The sequence below is a fragment of the Magnolia sinica genome, chromosome 1 (genome assembly GCF_029962835.1).
Source record: "Magnolia sinica isolate HGM2019 chromosome 1, MsV1, whole genome shotgun sequence".
Taxonomy (NCBI): domain Eukaryota; kingdom Viridiplantae; phylum Streptophyta; class Magnoliopsida; order Magnoliales; family Magnoliaceae; genus Magnolia; species Magnolia sinica.
In genome coordinates this window covers 125,102,946-125,123,172 of record NC_080573.1, presented here as the reverse complement: position 1 = coordinate 125,123,172, position 20,227 = coordinate 125,102,946, and the positions used below count along the sequence as shown (strand labels likewise).

The window sequence follows — 20,227 nt, the reverse complement described above, 5'->3', positions numbered from 1 at the left end:
GTTCAGCCAGGGCCTAGATTCAGGCCCAAGCTTAGCCCATTGCCATCCCTGCACTAAACCTAACCCCAATCCATCTGTACAAACATAGCTATCTACTATATATTTTGATTTAGTCAGCTCCAACAAAGGACTTTCTTGAAGGATATAAACGGAAAGATTCATGATTTTATGACAATACAAATATTATGGAGGACTAGACGAATGCAAATGGCCTTAAGAGAAAACTTGGATTACCTTCGATCTGGCTGTGAGCTATTATCTCGAGTTGGAACTTTTGCATCACCAACGTCTACAAGTGACTCAACGGGTTTCGCTTTTTCCACTCGGGCAGCTGTTCCTGATGCAATAGTGTCATGTTTGGTCAGTACACGCTGCAAGTCATCATTGAGTGCCAGTCCTTGACAAAGCAATTCCTCATCCCTGCATGGCATGCCAGAATATTAGAGTTGCAGAGCGTTTCCATATTGAGATGGATAAAGTCTGAGGCATTATTCTGGTAGTAAACTTTGATAATGACAGCTAGGACACAAGCACATGGGTCAGAGTCAAATTAGCAGCTTAAAGATGCCTGAATGGATGGTCCAGATTGGTGATGGACCAGCCATGTATCCAATACAACTCGTTGAGCCATAATAGGACACAATTTAGTATCTTCCAAGAAAAATATGGTACAAATTAGTTACACTGTTCATTTCCCCAAAAGTGAAGTGCACTACTAGTTATGGAGCTCTTAGTTGTATGGGGACACATGAACAGTCCAATCAAATCAATCTGGACTGTTCATGAGGTCCAGCCGCACTCCTCATGGGCCATTAAGCAAAAAAGCCGGCTAATAGAACAACCTTAGGACCAATCAACTATATAATGGACACAGACAGCTGGAGTAGAGGTTTTACCAAATCTCAACCCTAATTCTAATCACATCCAACACTGATATGTCCTGATGGTCCAGCTTACTCCTCACAACCGTCTTGCCCAAACCATACCAATCAGATAACTCTAGTCATCTCTCATCAGTGTCTCTTGTTGTTATTACCATTCAGTTTTTAGGCCAACAATCAAAATAGTTATGATCGATCAATGAAAATGATTTCAATGAGCCATGAATAACCCAATGTAAGACCCATGATGGCAGGATCATTTCACTATAAATGATCCGGACTGCCAGTGTTGCAAATCAGCAGTAGGATGGATCACTAGATTGGGCAGCGGCCTATCATAAGTGTGTTGGGCAGAATGGATGACCAGATTGATGATTGGAGGTAATGCATGCAATGGGCACCACAAAATTGCCAGATCATTCCCCCATATGTGTGTCAGTGCAGGTCTATACAAGCAAAAGCAAACCTAAAGTTGGAAATTTTTTATTAATGAAAATATTCATATTCTGCCTTGTCTATACATGTATTTGTGTTGGGGCGCAGTGACTGTGCCAAGAAAAAACTGAATGTGTTGGGCCCATACAACATGATTTACACCATAATTTGTGGGTATGATGGTGGTGAAAAGTATTAAGAGGCCTTACGAAGTTGTGTTCACGAGATGTACCACTCTCTGCTTATATGTACGACACTGTTCAACAAGGTCGACAATAACCTCTTGCTTGAGACCCTGAAACCAGCATTAAGATGGTTTAGCACTTAAAAGCATATAGCTTGCATTTGGAACTTACAATATCCACAAGATAGATTGAGAGAAAATTATAGAATATAGAAAAAGGTTCCAAAGACTCAAAAGTTGAGTTGGACTTAAAATGGGGTGAGTGAGAACCAACTCAAAACAGTCCAGTATTTGATTAAATTTATAATTAAAAAAAGGGGGAAAAAAAACTCAGGAGAATTGCCTCACCAATTTACACAACCACATTATTGATTGAGTACTTGGTATACAGGTTTTTTGTCCTCAAGTACTTGACTACAATTTCAAATAAGGGAACGCACATGCATATGCTTGTACACGAGCAGATAGAAATGCACATAAACATGCATTGACCCACCCACACACGTGCGCTTGCATATGGTGCTTGTAGAATTATGTAGAAGCAAAAAAGAAATAGAAAAGAGAAAGAAAAGGAGATGGGAAAAAAGATAATAGAGAGACTGAATTAGGGCTACATGGCCTTCATCTCTTCATTCACATATTAAGTAAAAAAGCAAATATCCCAAAAATACCCATTACTAATTGACAATATGACACATGTATTTTAAGCGTACCAAATAGACCAAGGAACACACATGGACAAAATACAAGACTAGTTAGCCATAACACTATACGGCTGATTATTTCATTCATCCAAGTGGGTTGTACAGTCATATGGCCAGCATCCACAATCATTAACACTCTTCTTCAAGTTGAAGCATAGATGTCATACATGCCTAGCTTGGAATAAATATGTGTAGACTGACTACGGTCAAGAGTTTTGGTGAACAAATCAACAAGTTGATCATGACACCGAACAACACAAAATTTTTACCACTAGCAATCTTCCCATGTATGAAATGACAATGACTTCAATATACTTGGTTCTCTCATGATAAACTAGATTATTTGCAATATGGGAAGCTGCTTAATTATTGCAAAATAGTTGCATTAGTAGGTTCACTGCAAAACCCATTTCTTGTAACAGTTTCTTGATCCACATGAGCTCATAAGTGGTGTGAGCCATTGCCTTATATTCCACTTTAGTGCTTGATTGGCTACAACGCTATGTTTTATAACTCTTCCACATGACCAAATTTCCTCCCACAAATGTGCAGTACTCAGTAGTAGACCGCCTATCAATCGAGGACATGTATAAATATTGGTATTGTATTGGCTGATACAGTCGTATCGGATATGCATCGACACAATACAATACGCAACACGAGCCTAGATCGGCCCGACACAAAAAAACGAACCCATATTGGCACCGATATAACATACCCATACCAGTCTGATCGATACAGGCTTAAAACCCAACAATCGACCCTCCTTTTTAGATTTTTCCCTTTCTTCTCTACTCCTTTCCAATTTTCTAACATTAGAGATTGTTCGAAGCCCATTTTCGACCACATTTCCTCTACATTTGAAGATCAAAACTTCTTTTTTGGAATTGAATCTATGGATTGAAGCGCCAATACCCGATTTGGGGAAAATAAAAAGGGTAAAATACCTATTTTTCCATTTTTTTATTGTTGAAATTGAGTCGAAAATATAATATAAACCCAAATCGAAGCAATAATGCTTGATTTCTTCTCAATTTGGGGATTTTTTTTTTTTTTTAAATTACTATTTATGCTGTAAATTTTAGAAAATTTCAAAAATTTTAATCAAATCCTGTAATGAGGCATGAGTAATCTTTTAATACTATAGATCTTTGAATTTTTTATTTATGCTAGAATTTTCTGAAAATTTCAGATTTCTTTTTTCTTTTTTTCCATCAAATGTCATAAAGATGCATGAATAGCCTCTTAATACTATAGATTTACACATTTCTTCTTGATTTGGGATCTTTTGTATTTTTAATTTTTTCCTATTTATGCTGGAATTTTCTGAAATTTTTGGATTTCTTTTCTTTTTTCAATCAAATGTTGTAATGATGGATGAATAGCCTCTTAATACTATAGATCTACACATTTCTTGTTGATTTGGGATTTTTTATTTTCTTATTTTATTCCTATTTACGCTGGAATTTTATGAAAATTTCATATTTATTTATTTTTTCAATAAAATGTTGCAATAATGCATGGATAGATTTTTAATATTATAGATCTACGCATTTCATACATGCATTGATTAAATGTAATTTTTAATTTATTTTTCTATTTCGGGTTAATTATTGGGAATTTTTTGAAATTTTTATTTTTTCCAAAAATAATTTTTGGAAAATGTTCCAATGATTGATCTTAGGTAAATGTATGTTTGTTCTGAACATAGATCTATCATTTGCTGCTGGACTTAAATTATTTTCTATTTTCAGTCCTTTTTTTGCCATTTTAAAGCATTTATTTATTCCAAAATTTCTCTAGGGTAATGATTAATTAGTTTATTAAATCTGTAATATATGATATCAATTTATTACATATATTAACAATTTGTACCTGAAAAAACAAATATCATAGCTTACAGTAGGTCAACCCGACATACAACATTCTTACTAAAGAATGGTCTGATACACCATCGAATACAGGGTCAAAACACAAAGAAGAAGAAGAAGAAGAGAGGATTGATTCTTGCATATCGCGTTTTTTCCTATTTGTCTAATTTCTTTTTCTTTTTCTTTATTAAAAAAAGAAATATGTCCGATACAGGCTGATATAGGCCCAATATTGATATTGATACTCAACACCATATTGCATAATTTTTTGCTTGCCCAATCTACTTTAGAATACCCTGTAACCTGATTTATTTATTTTTTTTTTTTTTTGAAGATTACACAATTAAGGGCTAAAGGCCAAAATGATACAACAACAAAAACAAATAACAAAGAAACAAACCTGCAGGGCAAAAGGCACCCTTAAAACTGGATAGAAACCCAAAACAAAATAAGAACAAAGAGGACCCAACCCTCATGAAGCCCACTCCCTTACACACAGAAATACTTTATTTATAACCCTACCCACAGAAGAGGAAACATTAACGAAACACTGATCATTTCTCTCGCCCACAGGACAACCAACAAAGCTACCCATCACCGAATCTGCCTATCTTCACACTGCAACCATCATGCCGAGAGATAAAGAGCTCCTCAATAGAGCCCAACATCACCCAACTAACACCAAAGAATGATAGGACCGAAGACTACACATTCGAGGAGAAAGGACAATGGAGCAATAGGTGGTCAACTGACTTAGCATCATTCGGGCACATAAGACAAGCATTCGACAGAACCATTGCTCTCTTGCAGAGATTATATATAGTTAGAATTTGACTTTTGCCAACGAGCCAAGCAAAGGCCGCCACCTTTGGCAAGGCATGAGCTTCTTTAGTTTTTGTTTCGCTTGCAGGGGATTCAACATATCCTGGGTGTCGGAAATTCGTTGGTGTGGCTTAATGATAAATTTGGAAAGTTCTCGGTAAAGTCTTTTTACTCGGTTCTTCTTCAACTCAAACCTCTGGCGTCTTGCTTCCACTCTGCCCTGTAACTTGAAGAAGATTATTCCTTTTATATAAAATTCCCTAGCCTAGTGCTCCTTCAGGATACCGCAGAATCCAAACAATCACATTCATGTGAGGCACCCTAGGAGAACTCATAAACTGACTTACCACACTTACCGCATATGATGTATTTGGCTTAGTGATTGTTAGGTAGAAAAGTTTTTTGACCAATCTTCTATACTTTCTTAGGTCATCAACCACTGTCTCCTTGATTACTTACTAGTTTACGATTTAAATCCATTGGTGTGTCAACTTGCTTAGTACCAAGAAGGCCTCTTTCTGTGGGCAAATCCAAAACATATTTCTTTTGAAATAGATTAATGATTTCCTTTTATCTAGCAACTTCTAACCCAAGGAAATATTGAAGAAGACCCAAATCTTTCTTTAGGAAGTTAAGTTGATGATACTTCTAACAATTCTCAATTCCTTTACTGTCATTTCCTATAACTACAATGTCATTTACACATTCAACTAATGTAATTAGACTAGAGGCACACCTCTTCGTATGAAGATAGAATGATCCACATGATTTTGAACAAAACCGTGGGCCAACCTTATTGAATTTATCGAACCATGCACCTGGTGATTGCTTCAACACATAAATTGACTTTTTCAGTTTACAAAACTTTATTTGACTCCTCTTGAGCAACAAACCCGGGAGGTTACTCCATAAAGACTTCCTCAGTGAGATCACTATGAAGAAGGCATTTTTAAGATCAAGCTAAAAGAAGGGCCATCCACTATCAACAACAACAACAAAAAGAATGACACAAATGGAATTGAGCTAGCCAACTGGAGAGAATGTTTCAGTATAGTCAATGTTGAAAGTGAGAATATATCCCTTAACAACTAAACAAGCTTTCAACCGCTCAAATTTGCCATCAGGCCTAAATCTAATAGTACACAACACGCTTGAAAGAAGATATGGTGGGTAGCACATTATGGTTGGCGACAAAAGTGGGAATGGACTTACTAGTGTTATGAGACCATTAGATAGCGTTTTCTTCAACTGGAATAGGCATAGGCACTGATGGTAGCGCTTCCGAGTCAAGAGGTCCACCGTCATTTGAGAAGAACAAAGTGAATTCAAAGACGGTAACATATGCACAAATAAATTGTCTTTGAAGACGAGGATTGAAGGACTTGTACCCCTTTCGTTCTAGAATACCCAAGAAAAATGCATTTAACTATTCTAAGATCTAATTAACCATGGCTTGACTCCAACTGATGAACAAAGCATACCCACCCAAAAACCTTGGGGGCAAAAAGAACAGTGGAACACTTAGAAACAAAATTGCATGAGGAAACTGACCCACTAAGATAATAGAGACATTCAATTGATAAAATAGCATGATGTCAAAACTGCATTACTCCAAAAACTTTTCGAAACATTCATATGAATTAATAAGGCATGCGTCACCTCAAGCAAATGATGGTCTTTCCGTTATGCCATACCATTTCATTATGGAGTGTGGGCACACAATGTTTGATGCAAAAGACCATTTTCAAATAAATACATGCTAAAAGAATTGGACAATACTCGGCATTATCTAAGGGAAACACACCCTTTGGAGTTAAATTGATTATGTAATTCCACATAAAAGATCTATAAAATAAAGAACAATTCAGATCTTTCCCTTTTTTTCCTTTTCTTTTTCTTTCTTTTTTATTATTTATTTATTTTTTAAAAAAATTTTTTAGGAAAGGCGAAGAACTGTATTAATGAAGAGACAAAAGGCAAAGGATACAACTACGAAAAAACAAAGCAGAAAGAGAGAGAAAAAATTACAAAAGACCTTCCACTAATGAGGATCCTATTCCCTTATCAGCAAGAGAACTTTTGAAATTGCTCAAGAGGGAGACCGCTAATGTTCCTAAAACAGTGGTTATTCCGCTCCTCCCATATGGTTCATAAAGCTACAAGCAATGCTGATCTCCATTGCATCCAGGCACTACTCACATGCACACCATCGTGCCAAGACAAGAGAAGGCTTGCTGTGGAACTAGGCATGGCCTGGAAGATATTGAAGAACTCTAAGATGTGGGACCACAAATAGGAGGTGAAGAGGCAGGAAATGAAGAGGTCGTCAACAGATTCTGCATCTTTCTTGCAAAGGATACAGATATTAGGAAGGATCATCCCTTGCTTTTGCAAATTGTCGACGGTTAGGACTTTGTTGCGGCCCACAAAGATCAAACATAACCACCAAGGCTCCTGTTCAAGACTAGGCTCCTGCGGCGAATGGAGCTATGCAACGATCTGACCAAGAACAAACTGAATTTCTCTTTCAGCCAACACAATGAATCGGCTTCTCCCGGACTCAACATGATACCTTGAAGACAGGTAAGAAGTTGGGAAAACTCCTCTAGCTCAATGTCATTCAGAGCACGCCGACAAGGCGGGATCCACACCCCCTCTGAACCAAATCCAGCAAAACTTTCCTCCACGAAAATGTTATCCGCGGGACGAAGAGTCGCAAGATTGGGAAAGACAGATCTTAGCGGGCTCTCCCCTATCCAGAGATCGTCCTAAAAACAGATTCTAGTCTCGTTGCCCAAAGAAAAACCAATGCCCTCCCAAACCTTGTGCTCCAGTTGCATGATTCATTTCCATAGGAACGAAGCCCTATAAAGAGGAGTGTTTAGATTTCCAACCATAGATCGGTCCCATATTTACCTGCAATGATGGATCGCTACAAACTGACCTCTTCTCACCCGAAACGCAAATCCATTTGCCCAAAAGGGTAATATACATGTCTTCCAAAGAATCCAAACGTCTAATACCTACTCCCCCCTTTTAAACATACTTCATTCCAATCGAGCAAGTGAAATATGTTTTTGGATGCTGCTCCATTCCAAAGAAAGTCCCTTAAACAAAGAGAAGTAATATAGTGGAAGGTTCAAAAGGGGATATTTGATCCGGTTCAACCTTCCTCCGAGGGATAGATGCCTACTTTTCCATGGGGACAACTTCCACTCCATTCTTTCAATTTTTCTATCTTCAACAACACTTCCTTGGGACATTTAAACAAAGAGAAGTAACATAGTGGAAGGTTCAAAAGGGGATATTTGATCCGGTTCAACCTTCCTCCGAGGGATGGACGCCTACCTTTCCATGGGGACAACTTCCACTCCATTCTTTCAATTTTTCTATCTTCAACAACACTCCCTTGGGACACTTAAACAAAGAGAAGTAATATAGTGGAAGGTTCAGAAGGGGATATTTGATCCGGTTCAACCTTCCTCCGAGGGATAGATGCCCACTTTTCCATGGGGACAACTTCCACTCCATTCTTTCTATTTCTGTCACTTTGTCCCAAAGAAACTTAGGAGGCTTACCTACACATAGTGGTGGCCCCAAGTGGTTGGAAAGGACTCAACCTAACATCCAAACATCGATGCTAGCTGAAGAACCTCTGTTTTGGAGAGATGGATACCCAAGAGCTTGCATTTGGAGATGTTACCTTTAAGCCGGATGCAACTTCAAAGCACGTGATGATCTTGCGAAGATTATCAACTATATGATCCTTCACTTTACAGAAAATAATTGTATCATCTCAAATTGAAGATAAGAGACTCGGGATTCAACATTCTCCACACTAAAGCCTTAAAAAAACCAATTTCATAGCCCTTGGAAAACATTCTACTAGGTGCCTTAGATATAACCAATAAAAGGAAAGAAGAGAGAGGGCCACCTTGCTTGAGACCTTTAGGAGCTACAAAATATCCGACGTGTGAGCCATTCAGAAGGACTGAAAAACAAGCAGAAAGAACACAAACTTGGATCTATTTCCTCCATCTAGCTACACACCCTATCCTTACCAGCATATAATCTAGGAATTTCCACTCGACATGGTCATATACCTTCTCCAGATCCAGCTTGCAAATGATGCCCCCAGACCCAGCCTGATGACACGAGTTAATACACTCATGAGCCACCAAAGCGCAATCTAAAATCTTCCTCCTACAATAAATGCACTCTGGGGAGAGGAAATGATCTTCGGGAGGAAGCCACAAAATCTCTAAGCTAATATTCTGGGAAAGGAGAGAGGGCCAACCTACCCGATGACACTAGTCAATACACTCGTGAGCCACCAAAGCACAATCTAAAATCTACCTTCTCCCAATAAAGGCACTCTGGGTAGAGGAAATGATCTTCGGGAGGAAGCCACAAATCATTCTTGAAAATCATCAACAACAGTAACAAAATACTTATACCTTGACAAACTAGAGAATTGAACAGGTCCTCAAACATCTTAATGAACCAAAGCCAATGGAAGTAGATTGTGACTTTCCACGTGGTGGAAAAAGTGACTCGATGATGCTTACTTAACTCACACAATTCGCATTCTAAAGTAGGCACAGACGATATTGAAGGAATAACACTTTTTAGAATCTTCGAGTATGAGTTACTAAGACGACATTGCCATTTTATTTTTTATTTTTTTTTTGGGGGGGGGGGGGGGGGGCAAGCAAAACCCATCATGCGTCTCGGCAAACGGCTTTAGTCGTGCTCCCCACAGACACAAGTTTGATTCCCCTCCCCGTGGATTACTCGATGCACGTGGTTGGCGGGTGATTGCCTACATCTGTAGGGAATAGTCTTGCCTTAAAGCGGTGGGGATGCCCTGTTGTCATTTTAAAAAAGATAGGAAAACCCACCATGTTCATGTCATCTACCAATCTTCTTCTTTGCCTTTAGATCCTCAAAAATACAATATGAATGATAGAAAGTTACTGTGAAGTTAAGTGATTTTGAAAGTTTACTCATAGACACAAGATTAAAAGGAAATTTAGATACATAGAAAACAGACGACAATGAAAGAAAGGAACTTGGATAATTAGTACCCATTCCATACACACTTTGGATTGGGTACCATTTGCAAAAGTGACCGATGTACTCGACAACAAAATATCAGTAGATGAAAATGCATTAAACTCACCAAACATATGGTTAGAGACCCCAGAGTCAATAACCTACGGAGCATAAGACTTGGACCTAAACAAGTCATGCCTGAGTTCATGAATGTGGTTGTAGAAGTGTAAGTAGGAACGGAGATAGGTTGATTCTTCAATAACATGGAATACTCATCTTTAGTAAGCATGACTACGTCACCAAATGTATTTGGCTGCTAAGTTGTAGAGGTAGAACCAGCAAAACCAGACCAATTGTTCTCTACAAAATAAGATGCCTGATTTGCCCAAGCTGGCTTCCCATAGATGTCCCAACATTTGTCAATAGTGACTTGTAAGCTTACAGTGAGTACACTTCCTGGGTCAAAGACGTCCCCCTGCATCAACATGACCACCTTGATTACCTTGATTACCTCTGCGACCTCCATGATTGCCTTGGCCACCACAACCATCACCTATGCCTCACCCAACAAATAATGCCATATCAGATTTATCACTAACCCCACCTGCAAAGCCATGAGATACATGTCGATGGCGAGCATAAACTTCATTTAGTGATGGAATATCCTTGCTACCCAAGATATGAGTACGCACTAGCTCATATTATGGTTTTAAGCCCAGATAGAAATCTAACCACACAGAACTCCTCAAGTTGCTAATGTTGTTTCTCCAAATCATTAGTAAGTGGTTGATACACATTCAGCTCCTCCACATTCCTTTTGAGTATTGAATAATACTTGCCAAGGGACTTATTTCCTCATTAGAATACAAAATCTCTTCAAACAACTGATATGTACAAGAGATGTTTTCTTCGGATGAATACATCTCTCATTATGCATTCCACACCTACACAATATTTAGAAACATCACATTCCCACTAAAAGATGTTTACATATTGTTGCACGACCACGTCATCATCCAAGCATTTTCCTGGATCCATTATTCATATGTGCTATCACTTTTATCCGGTTTCTCCATCGTTGGATATTTTAATTTTCCTTCGGCTGTAAAAAAAACACTTTGATTGATTTAGACCACTTGAGATAATTTACTCTATTTAGTTTTGTAGAGGTTATTTAAACCCCTAGAAAATCAAATGGATTTTGGAACCTAGACCTTTGCTCACCCTTCGTCTCCATTAGAAGAAGAAATTAAAGAGGATGTTGTAGTGCTTACACGAATGAGGGCTGATTCTTCCAGATATTAGAACACTCCAATCACACACTCCACAAGATGTACACACTATACTTGATGAAACAACCAGCCCCCATGTTCCAACCGAACACGAGAGGAGCGATGATCACGAGCACAACAATCACCTCTCTCACATGCGAACCATTACAAAGGCCCGCCCAACACAAAAAGACTAAAAAAAGAAGTAAAAAAAACCTTGGTTAGAGAAACTTCAACACCAGGGAGATATGAAGAGCAAAGAAGATAAGAAAAAGAATTTATAAGATAGATGAGACAAAAGAGAAGAAAGTTATATAAATCAGAATGAAATCCACTATGATGCCATGTAGAATTATGTAGAAGCAAAAACGAAATAGTTAAAAGAAAGGGATGGGAAAAAGGAGAATAGAGAGTGTGTGAACTAGGGCTACACCCCTCCTCTCCTCCTTTACCCTAAAATACCCCTCAATAATTCACAATAAGACATGTATCTTAAGTGTACCTCATAGTCTAAATAAAGGGATGTATGGACAAAACACAAGACTAGGTAGGCTGTACCACAGAACAGCCCCTTGTTTCATCCATCCAGATGGGTCATAGAGTTGTATGGCCGATATCCACAGTCATTAACAGTGCTTAAACATGAAATTGGCCATGACATTTATGAAAGGAATGTGTATTGACTTTGGTATGAAAATTACCTCTTTCTTCCCTGGATCTAAGGCATTCAGCATTTCTGTGAGGACATCCATAATACCACGAGCATTCTGAATTTCTGTCAAGCTGACCATGAAAAAAAAAATTCAATCCCCAGTCGACAACAGTCGTTGTATCAAGTAATCAGTGTGACAAGTAGTAGCTCAAATATAACAAAATAAAAGCAACCATTAGCACTTGTAACAAGAAATGAGCTTCTTAGCAGTCTCACAAACAAAAAGGAGCTCTTAATATGTCACTTTGAGCAGAAGAATAAAGCAAAGCCGGGTTATAAATAGGGAATGACTAAAGCACATGCAGAGAAAGTACCAGTGCGCCTTTTGTGGATTGAACTCGACTAAAGCAAACCTTTACAAGAAACATGAGAATACATTTCCTGGAAACAATTGGCTCCGGGTAAATAGTCATGAATCTGGACTTACTTCAATTTGCTCATACTCAACTAAGAGAATTAGCAGCAAACATACAAATAAAATGCAGTTGTTTATTGGATGCTGAAGATGCTTCCAATGGGATAGGTGGGAAAAAGAAGTCCGTTAGTGAATAACATATTTTCAGGATCTTCTATGATGGCCTCTGCCTTCCAACCACAGTTCTTAAAGGCCTTTCAAACATCTAAACTCCAACTTTCTGCAGTCACATCTTTAGTCCAAACTGCCCATCTTCTTGTCAAGGAAACTGGAGCATATTTGACTAAGTTTGTACCAAGAAGATTGCTTGACAGAAGAAAGTTAGCCACTTGATGTAGGTGCATTATAGTTGAGGCTATGGCAGCAGTAATTAAGGACGTTTATCTTTCAAAAAAAAGAAGTAATCAAGGACGCATACTTAAAGGTATGACCTTACCAGCCTTGAGAACAATGTAGATAGGTGATTTTCCAACACAAGCTATAAAGCACTGCGACTTTAAAGATGATGGATTAAGAAGGCTAAAATTCCTGACTTTACATCGAAGTCAACGGTGATAAATCAACACATGATGCTGAGCCAACTCAATCAAGCACCATGTTGACGATAACCAGGCACCACCTGTGTTGCGTACCCAAAGACACTCCTTAATGCAGGGGCATTTTCATACTGGGCTTGAGTGGGGTCGCCTGTTGGTTGCAGGGGCACACTTAGGGTGGGTGACCCATGCGATTTGGGGCCTACAGAGAGGTCTTATGTTCGAGACTCCTTACCAGGAGTGATTAATGCGCATTTCACACCGGGCTCGAGTGGGATAGCCCATGGGATGCGGGGACACACTCGGGGTGGGCAGCCCATGTGATTTAGGGCCCATGAAGGCGGTTCGGCCGAGGTCCTAACCCATGAGATGTAGGGCCTGGGCTATGAGATAAAGGGATTAATTCATCATACTCTAACAGTTCGAGCTTTTAGAGCAAGTGGTTAATTGTCCCGCATCAAATTGGTATCAGAGCGGGAGGTCTCGTGTTCGAGACTCCTAACCGGGGGTGATTAATGTAGGGGCATTTTCACACTGGGCTCGAGTGGGGTCACTGTTGGATGCAGGGGCACACTCGGGGTGGTTGACCCATGCAATATAGGGCCCACGGGGGAGTTCTCGTGTTCGAGACTCCTCACCAGGGGTGATTTATGCACATTTCACACCAGGCTCGAGTGGGGTAGCCCGTAGGATGCAAGGACACACTCGGGGTGGGCGGCCCATGTGATTTGGGGCCCACGAGGGGGGTTCGGCCGAGGTCCTAACCCATGAGATGTGGGGCCTGGGCTATGAGATAAATGGATTAATTCGCCATACTCTAACAATTCGAGCTTTTAGAGCATGTGGTTAATTGTCCTGCATCACTCCTCTCTTTCAAGAGGATTTACGGCATGTCAAGCCATGTTAAGGTTCTTTGCTTTGCATAGAATTAAACCACGTGCTCCACCGCTTGTGTGGGCCCCTGTCAATTCCTTTGAGTTTCATTCTTGCGAAAGCAGTAGCGTTCTTAGGATTAATAAGTTCTATTTCTCAATAGGGACAGGAAAGGGATATAACTCAATGGTAGAGTGTCACCTTGACATGGTGGAAGTCATCAATTTGAGCCTCATTATCCCTAAACCCAATGTTTGTTGTTCTATTTTAACTTGCTCCCCCACCGTGATCGAATAAGAATGGATAAGAGGTTTGTGGGATTGATGTGTGAGGGTAAGGATGGCTATATTGCTGGGAGTGAACTCCGGGCTAATATGACGCGCATGGATACAAGTTATGAGTCGATATGAAAGATAATTCCTACCATAATCCCCATATTAAGCCATGATGCATGAATTATGATACTCAGTGCATGATCTGCCAACCTTCATTGGGAAATCCATCAAAAAGATCCTCCACCTTCGCTAGAACAAACCCAACAACTTCCAACAAGCTCAAGGAAAGAATAGTGAAGCCTTCTTACCTCCAAACCATGAGTAAAATGTGATGTGACTTGGGACTTGAAACCTGAGATGGGACTGATGGTTCATGGACGGGATTCTCATATTGTTTTTGGCATTACCCTTAATCTACCTTTTTTGACAAGTATATATTGTTTTATAAACTTTATATACTTAATATTATTCGTGAATGATAATGTTAATATGGGATGGAGTCCGTTTTTATCATTCTGGATCCTAGAAGGTGGGACCATTATACTTCAAAGAGTTAAGATTAAACAATAAATTAGATAGTCAGTTCATATCCATCATCAGTGACTGACAAAGGGTTGTCCAAAGAAACTAACATTTAAAAAAAAAAAAATTGTTTTACAACAAAGGGAATCAATCCATAACCATCAATGATAGATAAGAAAGTGCCGCCCTCTCTAGCTAGAGACTTTGGCCAGCATTACCTAATGGCTTGAAGAAGTGGTCTGAGAATGGCTGCCAATATTTCTAATCTCCTCCATCCAATTCACAAGTCTCCAAGGAAACATCTCAGAACCACTTGCCTGTTTTACAGCATTCAACGAATCCATCTCCACAAATACCATACCCAAGAACTGATAGTAAAATTCCTTAAAACCTTGCAAGATAGCTCATATTTCCACCAAGACAAGACTCACCTAATGTCTGATTCAAAACTTCTTAAGTTTTTAAAAACATGAAGAAGGCTGTTCTCCGAAGAACAATAGGAAAGAATGGTTCTAAGTTTTGAAGTTCATATTACGCTATATCCAGAACATTTTTTTTTGCAAATAATCACTTAAATACCATGCAAGCATGCTGTTGCACTGATTATACAGATGGAAGTTTCAAAAATTAACTAATTGCAAGTGGCCAAGGAAGAAAGGATTCTGCAGAATCTGATTTTGATGGTCGAAGTACAAGGTGGGTAGGCCAATCACGGCAGAGACACGTGTAATAACATGTTACTCGTCCAAACTTGCATCGGATACCATTAAGCCTATTCTGAACATTTCATGAAAAATAGTATGATTGTCGTACCTCAAATTTGGTAAATCGGAGGCTGTGGAAGATTCAGGTGCCTCTTGGCGGTTATCATGGTTACGCAAGGATGGAGGATAAGATGTCAGAGGATGTGTTTGTGGAGGAGTAAATATAGGTGCAGATGTCTCAGTTCTTTGAGGAAAGACTGCTCCAGCACGCTGGTACCAAAACAAAAAAAAACAAAAAACAAACAAAAAAAAAAACTCAAGTATTAGAGCAATCCAATAAAAAATCTACAGTTGTTTCCAACACTACAATTCTTTGACATGAAGCTTTAAAATTAGAAAAAATGAAAGCCATTCTCAGGTCGCAGCTAATCCTCACATTCAGGAAAGAACATGCATGCCTAAATAAGGTACTATAAATCTACAATTATTTTCAACAATACAATCTGTTTACAAGAAGCTTTAGAAATAGAAAAATGGAAGCCATTCTCTAGTCGGTTGCAGCTAATTCTCACACCCAGGAAAGAACAAGCCTGAATCAACAGAAACTATAACTCTCTGCTATACTTTAGTCCATACACTATAAAATACGCAATCTAAACACCATCATGTTTGCTAACTCCTATTGAGGCCCCTTCAGACTGCAGTATCTAATGAAGTGCTGCAGGGGGGGTTAAAGATAAAAGATAAACTTCCAAACATCAGGAGCTAAAGCTTACCAGCAACTCCTGGTATGCAGCATAGTACTGTGGGTATCTTGCCCTTGGCCCACCAAAAGCTTCTTGCCAGGTATCTATTAGAATCAGTATCTTCTCCTTCACATGGAAGTCAGGCTGCAAGAATATGGAGAACAAAACTATGAAAGGTGGCCATAGGAAATAAGTTCAAGAAATAATAAATGCTGAGTAAATGTAACAACCTTCTTTTTTACTATCTTCACCATCTCATGAAGGATATCTTTCTCTGCAACATGCATATGAACAACGTCGCCACAGTTCTTTATCAATGTTTCCAACAGCTGAAATATGGGAAACATGGGTACCAAATCACTGTGCTGTATTGAAAAACAAAAGAACAGTTGACAAAAACTTTGTCCTGAAACACGCAAAATGAGGCGTTGAGTGGAAAAATAGCCCCCGACCCACCCACCATCCAAAGAGGAAAAAGAAAACAATGATAGTCATGAGGTATCAGTAAATAAAAATGTAGTTCCGAAAAAATAGGATGCTGTTTTCCGGTAACATACATTCTTTTGTAATTAAAGGTGGGCAGGATCCAACCCGACTCGTCAAATCCGACTCGACTGAACCGGTCAGATCCGATCCGACCCGAACCAAAAGCCAGGGTCAAGTCGGATCGAGTAGACCCACTCGGATCCGATGCCAAACCGAGTCGAGTTCGGGTCATGTAGCAACTCGATCCGATCCGATCCGAAATCGGGTAGTATAAAGTCAGATTTTACTGCTTCTTTTTTACCTTTACCCTTCTTCTACCCAAACCTTAACCCTACCTGAGCCGGCACCACCAGATGAACATTTGTGACATGTAACAGCTGCAACCATACTATCATTCCCGTCCTGCTGGTTAAAGCACGACTAACAAACAGGGCCTAGCCTGGTTTTGAGGTCCTACCCAGTGTGAGAGGAGAGTTTGGGTAGCTGACTCGGGTTTGGCGGACAGCCTGGCGTAGTGCGGCACCACAGCCCTAGCCGACTTCCTCTCCTTCCCTCCTTTCTCTCCCAATTTGCCTCCTCTCCTTCTTTCTCTCCTCATTTCTCTCCGGATTTCCCTCATGTTTCCTTCCTAGCACCAGAGTCTCCGGCTCGGCTTGACTCAGCCCAATCCGAATTGACCGAACAGACTCGACTCGATCCGACTCTATTTTCCTTACCGAGTCGGATTCGGTTCAGGTCAAGCCAGCAACGAATCGGTTCGGATCGAGTCGGCCCTGCTGGACTCGGTCCCGAATCAGATTGAGTTCGGGTCAGGTACTTGCAAAAATCAGATCGAGTCGAGTTGGACCTAATCCGGTCCGACTCAACTCGATGCCCACCTCTATATGTAATATTCCCCAGTTTGAATAAATAACTGCGAACTAAATTAAATTTAACATCCCACTTCATAACCTAAGACCTATCACTGGTCCAGCTGATAACAATTCCAATTCATACCCTAATACCTCTCATCACTCCAACTCAATATCAGTATCTGCCACTAAGAAGTAGAGAATGGTCAAGATTAGAAGGGTAATGTTCTTTGCACCAATTGAGTTGCTATGATACATTCACAAGATAAGAAATACAAATTGCTTGTGATCATCACATAAGTGGCATCTAAATGAGTCAACAATGGCTGCAAAGACACCCATCTCGTTCAGTGGGTAGAGTCAAGCCTCTTCAGACTTCACATTGGTTGTTGTTTCATGCCCCATGGTGTGAAAAATGGTTACCGTTTAAAAAAGAAATAAATAAGACAGACAAGCGTGCAAAGACAAGATTGCAATATAACAACATAGTTGAATCCAACCAACAAGTAAGAACGCAAAATAAAACACACTGAAGCTCTTCCTTACGACTTGCATCTAGATGCACCATGCATGATATAGTAATCGCTCTTGACTATAGCCTCGTTTTCTTACAAATACAACGAGATTTTGAATAGAAAAAAATCTGCCACCTCCACAGGCAAAAAAGAAAAGAGATACATTGATGCAAGCAGATCCATGGTCCCACGTGCGAATCAACTTGATCACACGGGGGCCCCACATGATGGAAGGAAAAAGCATTAGTTATTTCTTTATGTTTATTGCTTTAAAGGGAAAATGTCATTATCACCCTTGTTTAGAATGAGGGAACAGTATGTAAAGTAAGGACATCTTCATAATTTCCTCTTATCAATAGGGTTTAGTCTTGTTTTAGGCTATATAAAGCCTAACTTTGGATGTGTGAAGGAGCTTATGGTTGAAAGGAGCCTCCCTCTCTCCCTTTCTTCTAAAGATCCCTCTCTTCTTCTGAAGAATACTCTCTTTTTGCATGTGTTGCTTGGATGCATGTGCCTTCTAGCATGAATTGCTCAATCTGTCCTTCTATGATTGCAACATTATTGTCTTCTTTGATCCAATTTGCAAATGTCTAAACCTAGATTTTTCCGATGTATTGATTTGAAGTTGTCTAAGGGCTTGAGATTGAAGAACCTACTTAAGAGGTATCGAGATTTGACGTGTCAAACCTCTATTAAAATCATGTGTGAGTAATGTGGCATCATTAAAGGCTTAGAGCATCAGTAAATTATCACCTACCTTTCAAGACTGTTAGAGAAGATTTTCTTTCTTTCATAGGTTTGATTATGTTAGCCCTTGTTCCAAGCTGGGGCTCATTAGGACGCTCCAACTAGAGGGAGAGTGTTAAAAGGTTGATAGTTGAATAAGGCCCATTGAGCCCAAGTCCATGTAATAAGGGTCATAAGCCCCATTCTTTTTGGGCCCCATTTATTCCCATCCTCCATTTTGCCAAATAATTTTCGGGCATGAGCACAAAAAGTGGATCAAAAAAAAACTAATTAAAATTATAAAAATAAACTTATCCCAAATTGTTTCTGAAAATAGATTTCGCCATTTTTGGTTGGTAAAATCTTTGGATATAATTCATTTTTTTTGTGGTGCTCTAAAATGATCTCTGAAAATAGATGAACGGTGTAGATATAATAAATACATCACTATGGAGCCCACGTAACTTTGATCTCCTTTGAACCGTTCGTACAACTCGGAGCTCGAGGAGTGTCAGTGCTCGTCTTAGCATGACACGTACCTCCAGCAGCTAGCTGGTGCGCAGTACACTTGCGAATAAAAAAAAGAAGGGAGAGAAAGAAACCGAAAAGCAAAAAGAGGGAAAGAAGAGAGAGAGAGAGAGAGAGGAAGAAGAAGGCCACCGCGGTCGTAGCCGCAACTTCCCGAGAAGAAGAAGAAAAGAAAGGAAAAAAAGGTAAGTATTTTTTTTTCCCTATTTTTTAAGGCCCATAACGGCCGTTACGTAGCAAAATCGGGGCATCGCCCGTTATGCCCCCATATCGCGTAATGGACCCCACCGTTACCATTATTATGGCCGATACGTAACCGATATGGGACACCTTGGTCCGAATTGACCGGACAGACTCAACTCGATCCGACTCAGTTTTCCTAACCGAGTCAGACTTGGTTCGGGTTAGGCCAGCAAGGAATCGGTTCGGATCGAGTCAGCCCTGCTGGACTAGGTCCCGAATCAGATTGAGTTCGGGTCAGGTACTTGCAAAAACCGGATCAGACTTAATCCGGTCCGACTCAACTCGATGCCCACCTCTATATGTAATATTCCCCAGTTTGAATAAATAACTGCAAACTAAATTAAATTTAACATCCCACTTCATAACCTAAGACCTATCACCAGTCCAGCTCATAACAATTCCAATTCATACCCTAATGCCTCTCATCACTCCAACTCAAAATCAGTATCTACCACTGAGAAGTAGAGAATGGCCAAGATTAGAACGGTAATGTTCTTTGCACCAATTGAGTTGCTATTATACATTCACAAGCTAAGAAATAGATTGCTCGTGATCATCACATAAGTGGCATCTAAATGAGTCAACAATGGCTGCAAAGACACCCATCTTGTTCAGTGGGTAGAGGCAAACCTCTTCAGACTTCACATTGGTTGTTGTTTCAAGCCCCATGGTGTGAAAAATGGTTACCGTTTAAAAAATAAATAAATAAGACAGACAGGTGTGCAAAGACAAGATTGCAATATAACAACATAGTTGAATCCAACCAACAAGTAAGAATGCAAAATAAAACACACTGAAGCTTCCTTATGACTTGCATCTAGATGCACCATGCATGATATAGTAATTGCTCTTGACTATAGCCTCGTTTTCTT

The 20,227-nt window shown here is 39.6% G+C and overlaps 1 protein-coding gene across 2 annotated transcripts in view; it reads right to left on the bottom strand.

Moving 5' to 3' along the window:
• LOC131257015 (TOM1-like protein 9) overlaps positions 1-20,227 on the bottom strand; it is a 40,929-nt gene that overhangs the window by 2,926 nt on the left and 17,776 nt on the right. Inside the window, exons 3-8 of one of the 2 annotated variants that reach the window (XM_058258170.1) lie at positions 16,237-16,335; positions 16,037-16,150; positions 15,370-15,530; positions 11,925-12,006; positions 1,526-1,611; positions 235-420 (exon numbers count right to left, since the gene is read on the bottom strand). In XM_058258170.1, coding sequence (XP_058114153.1) covers positions 235-420; positions 1,526-1,611; positions 11,925-12,006; positions 15,370-15,530; positions 16,037-16,150; positions 16,237-16,335 — 728 coding nt within the window. The remainder of the gene's footprint in view (positions 1-234; positions 421-1,525; positions 1,612-11,924; positions 12,007-15,369; positions 15,531-16,036; positions 16,151-16,236; positions 16,336-20,227) is intronic. The other variant, XM_058258179.1, reaches the window with a different exon arrangement.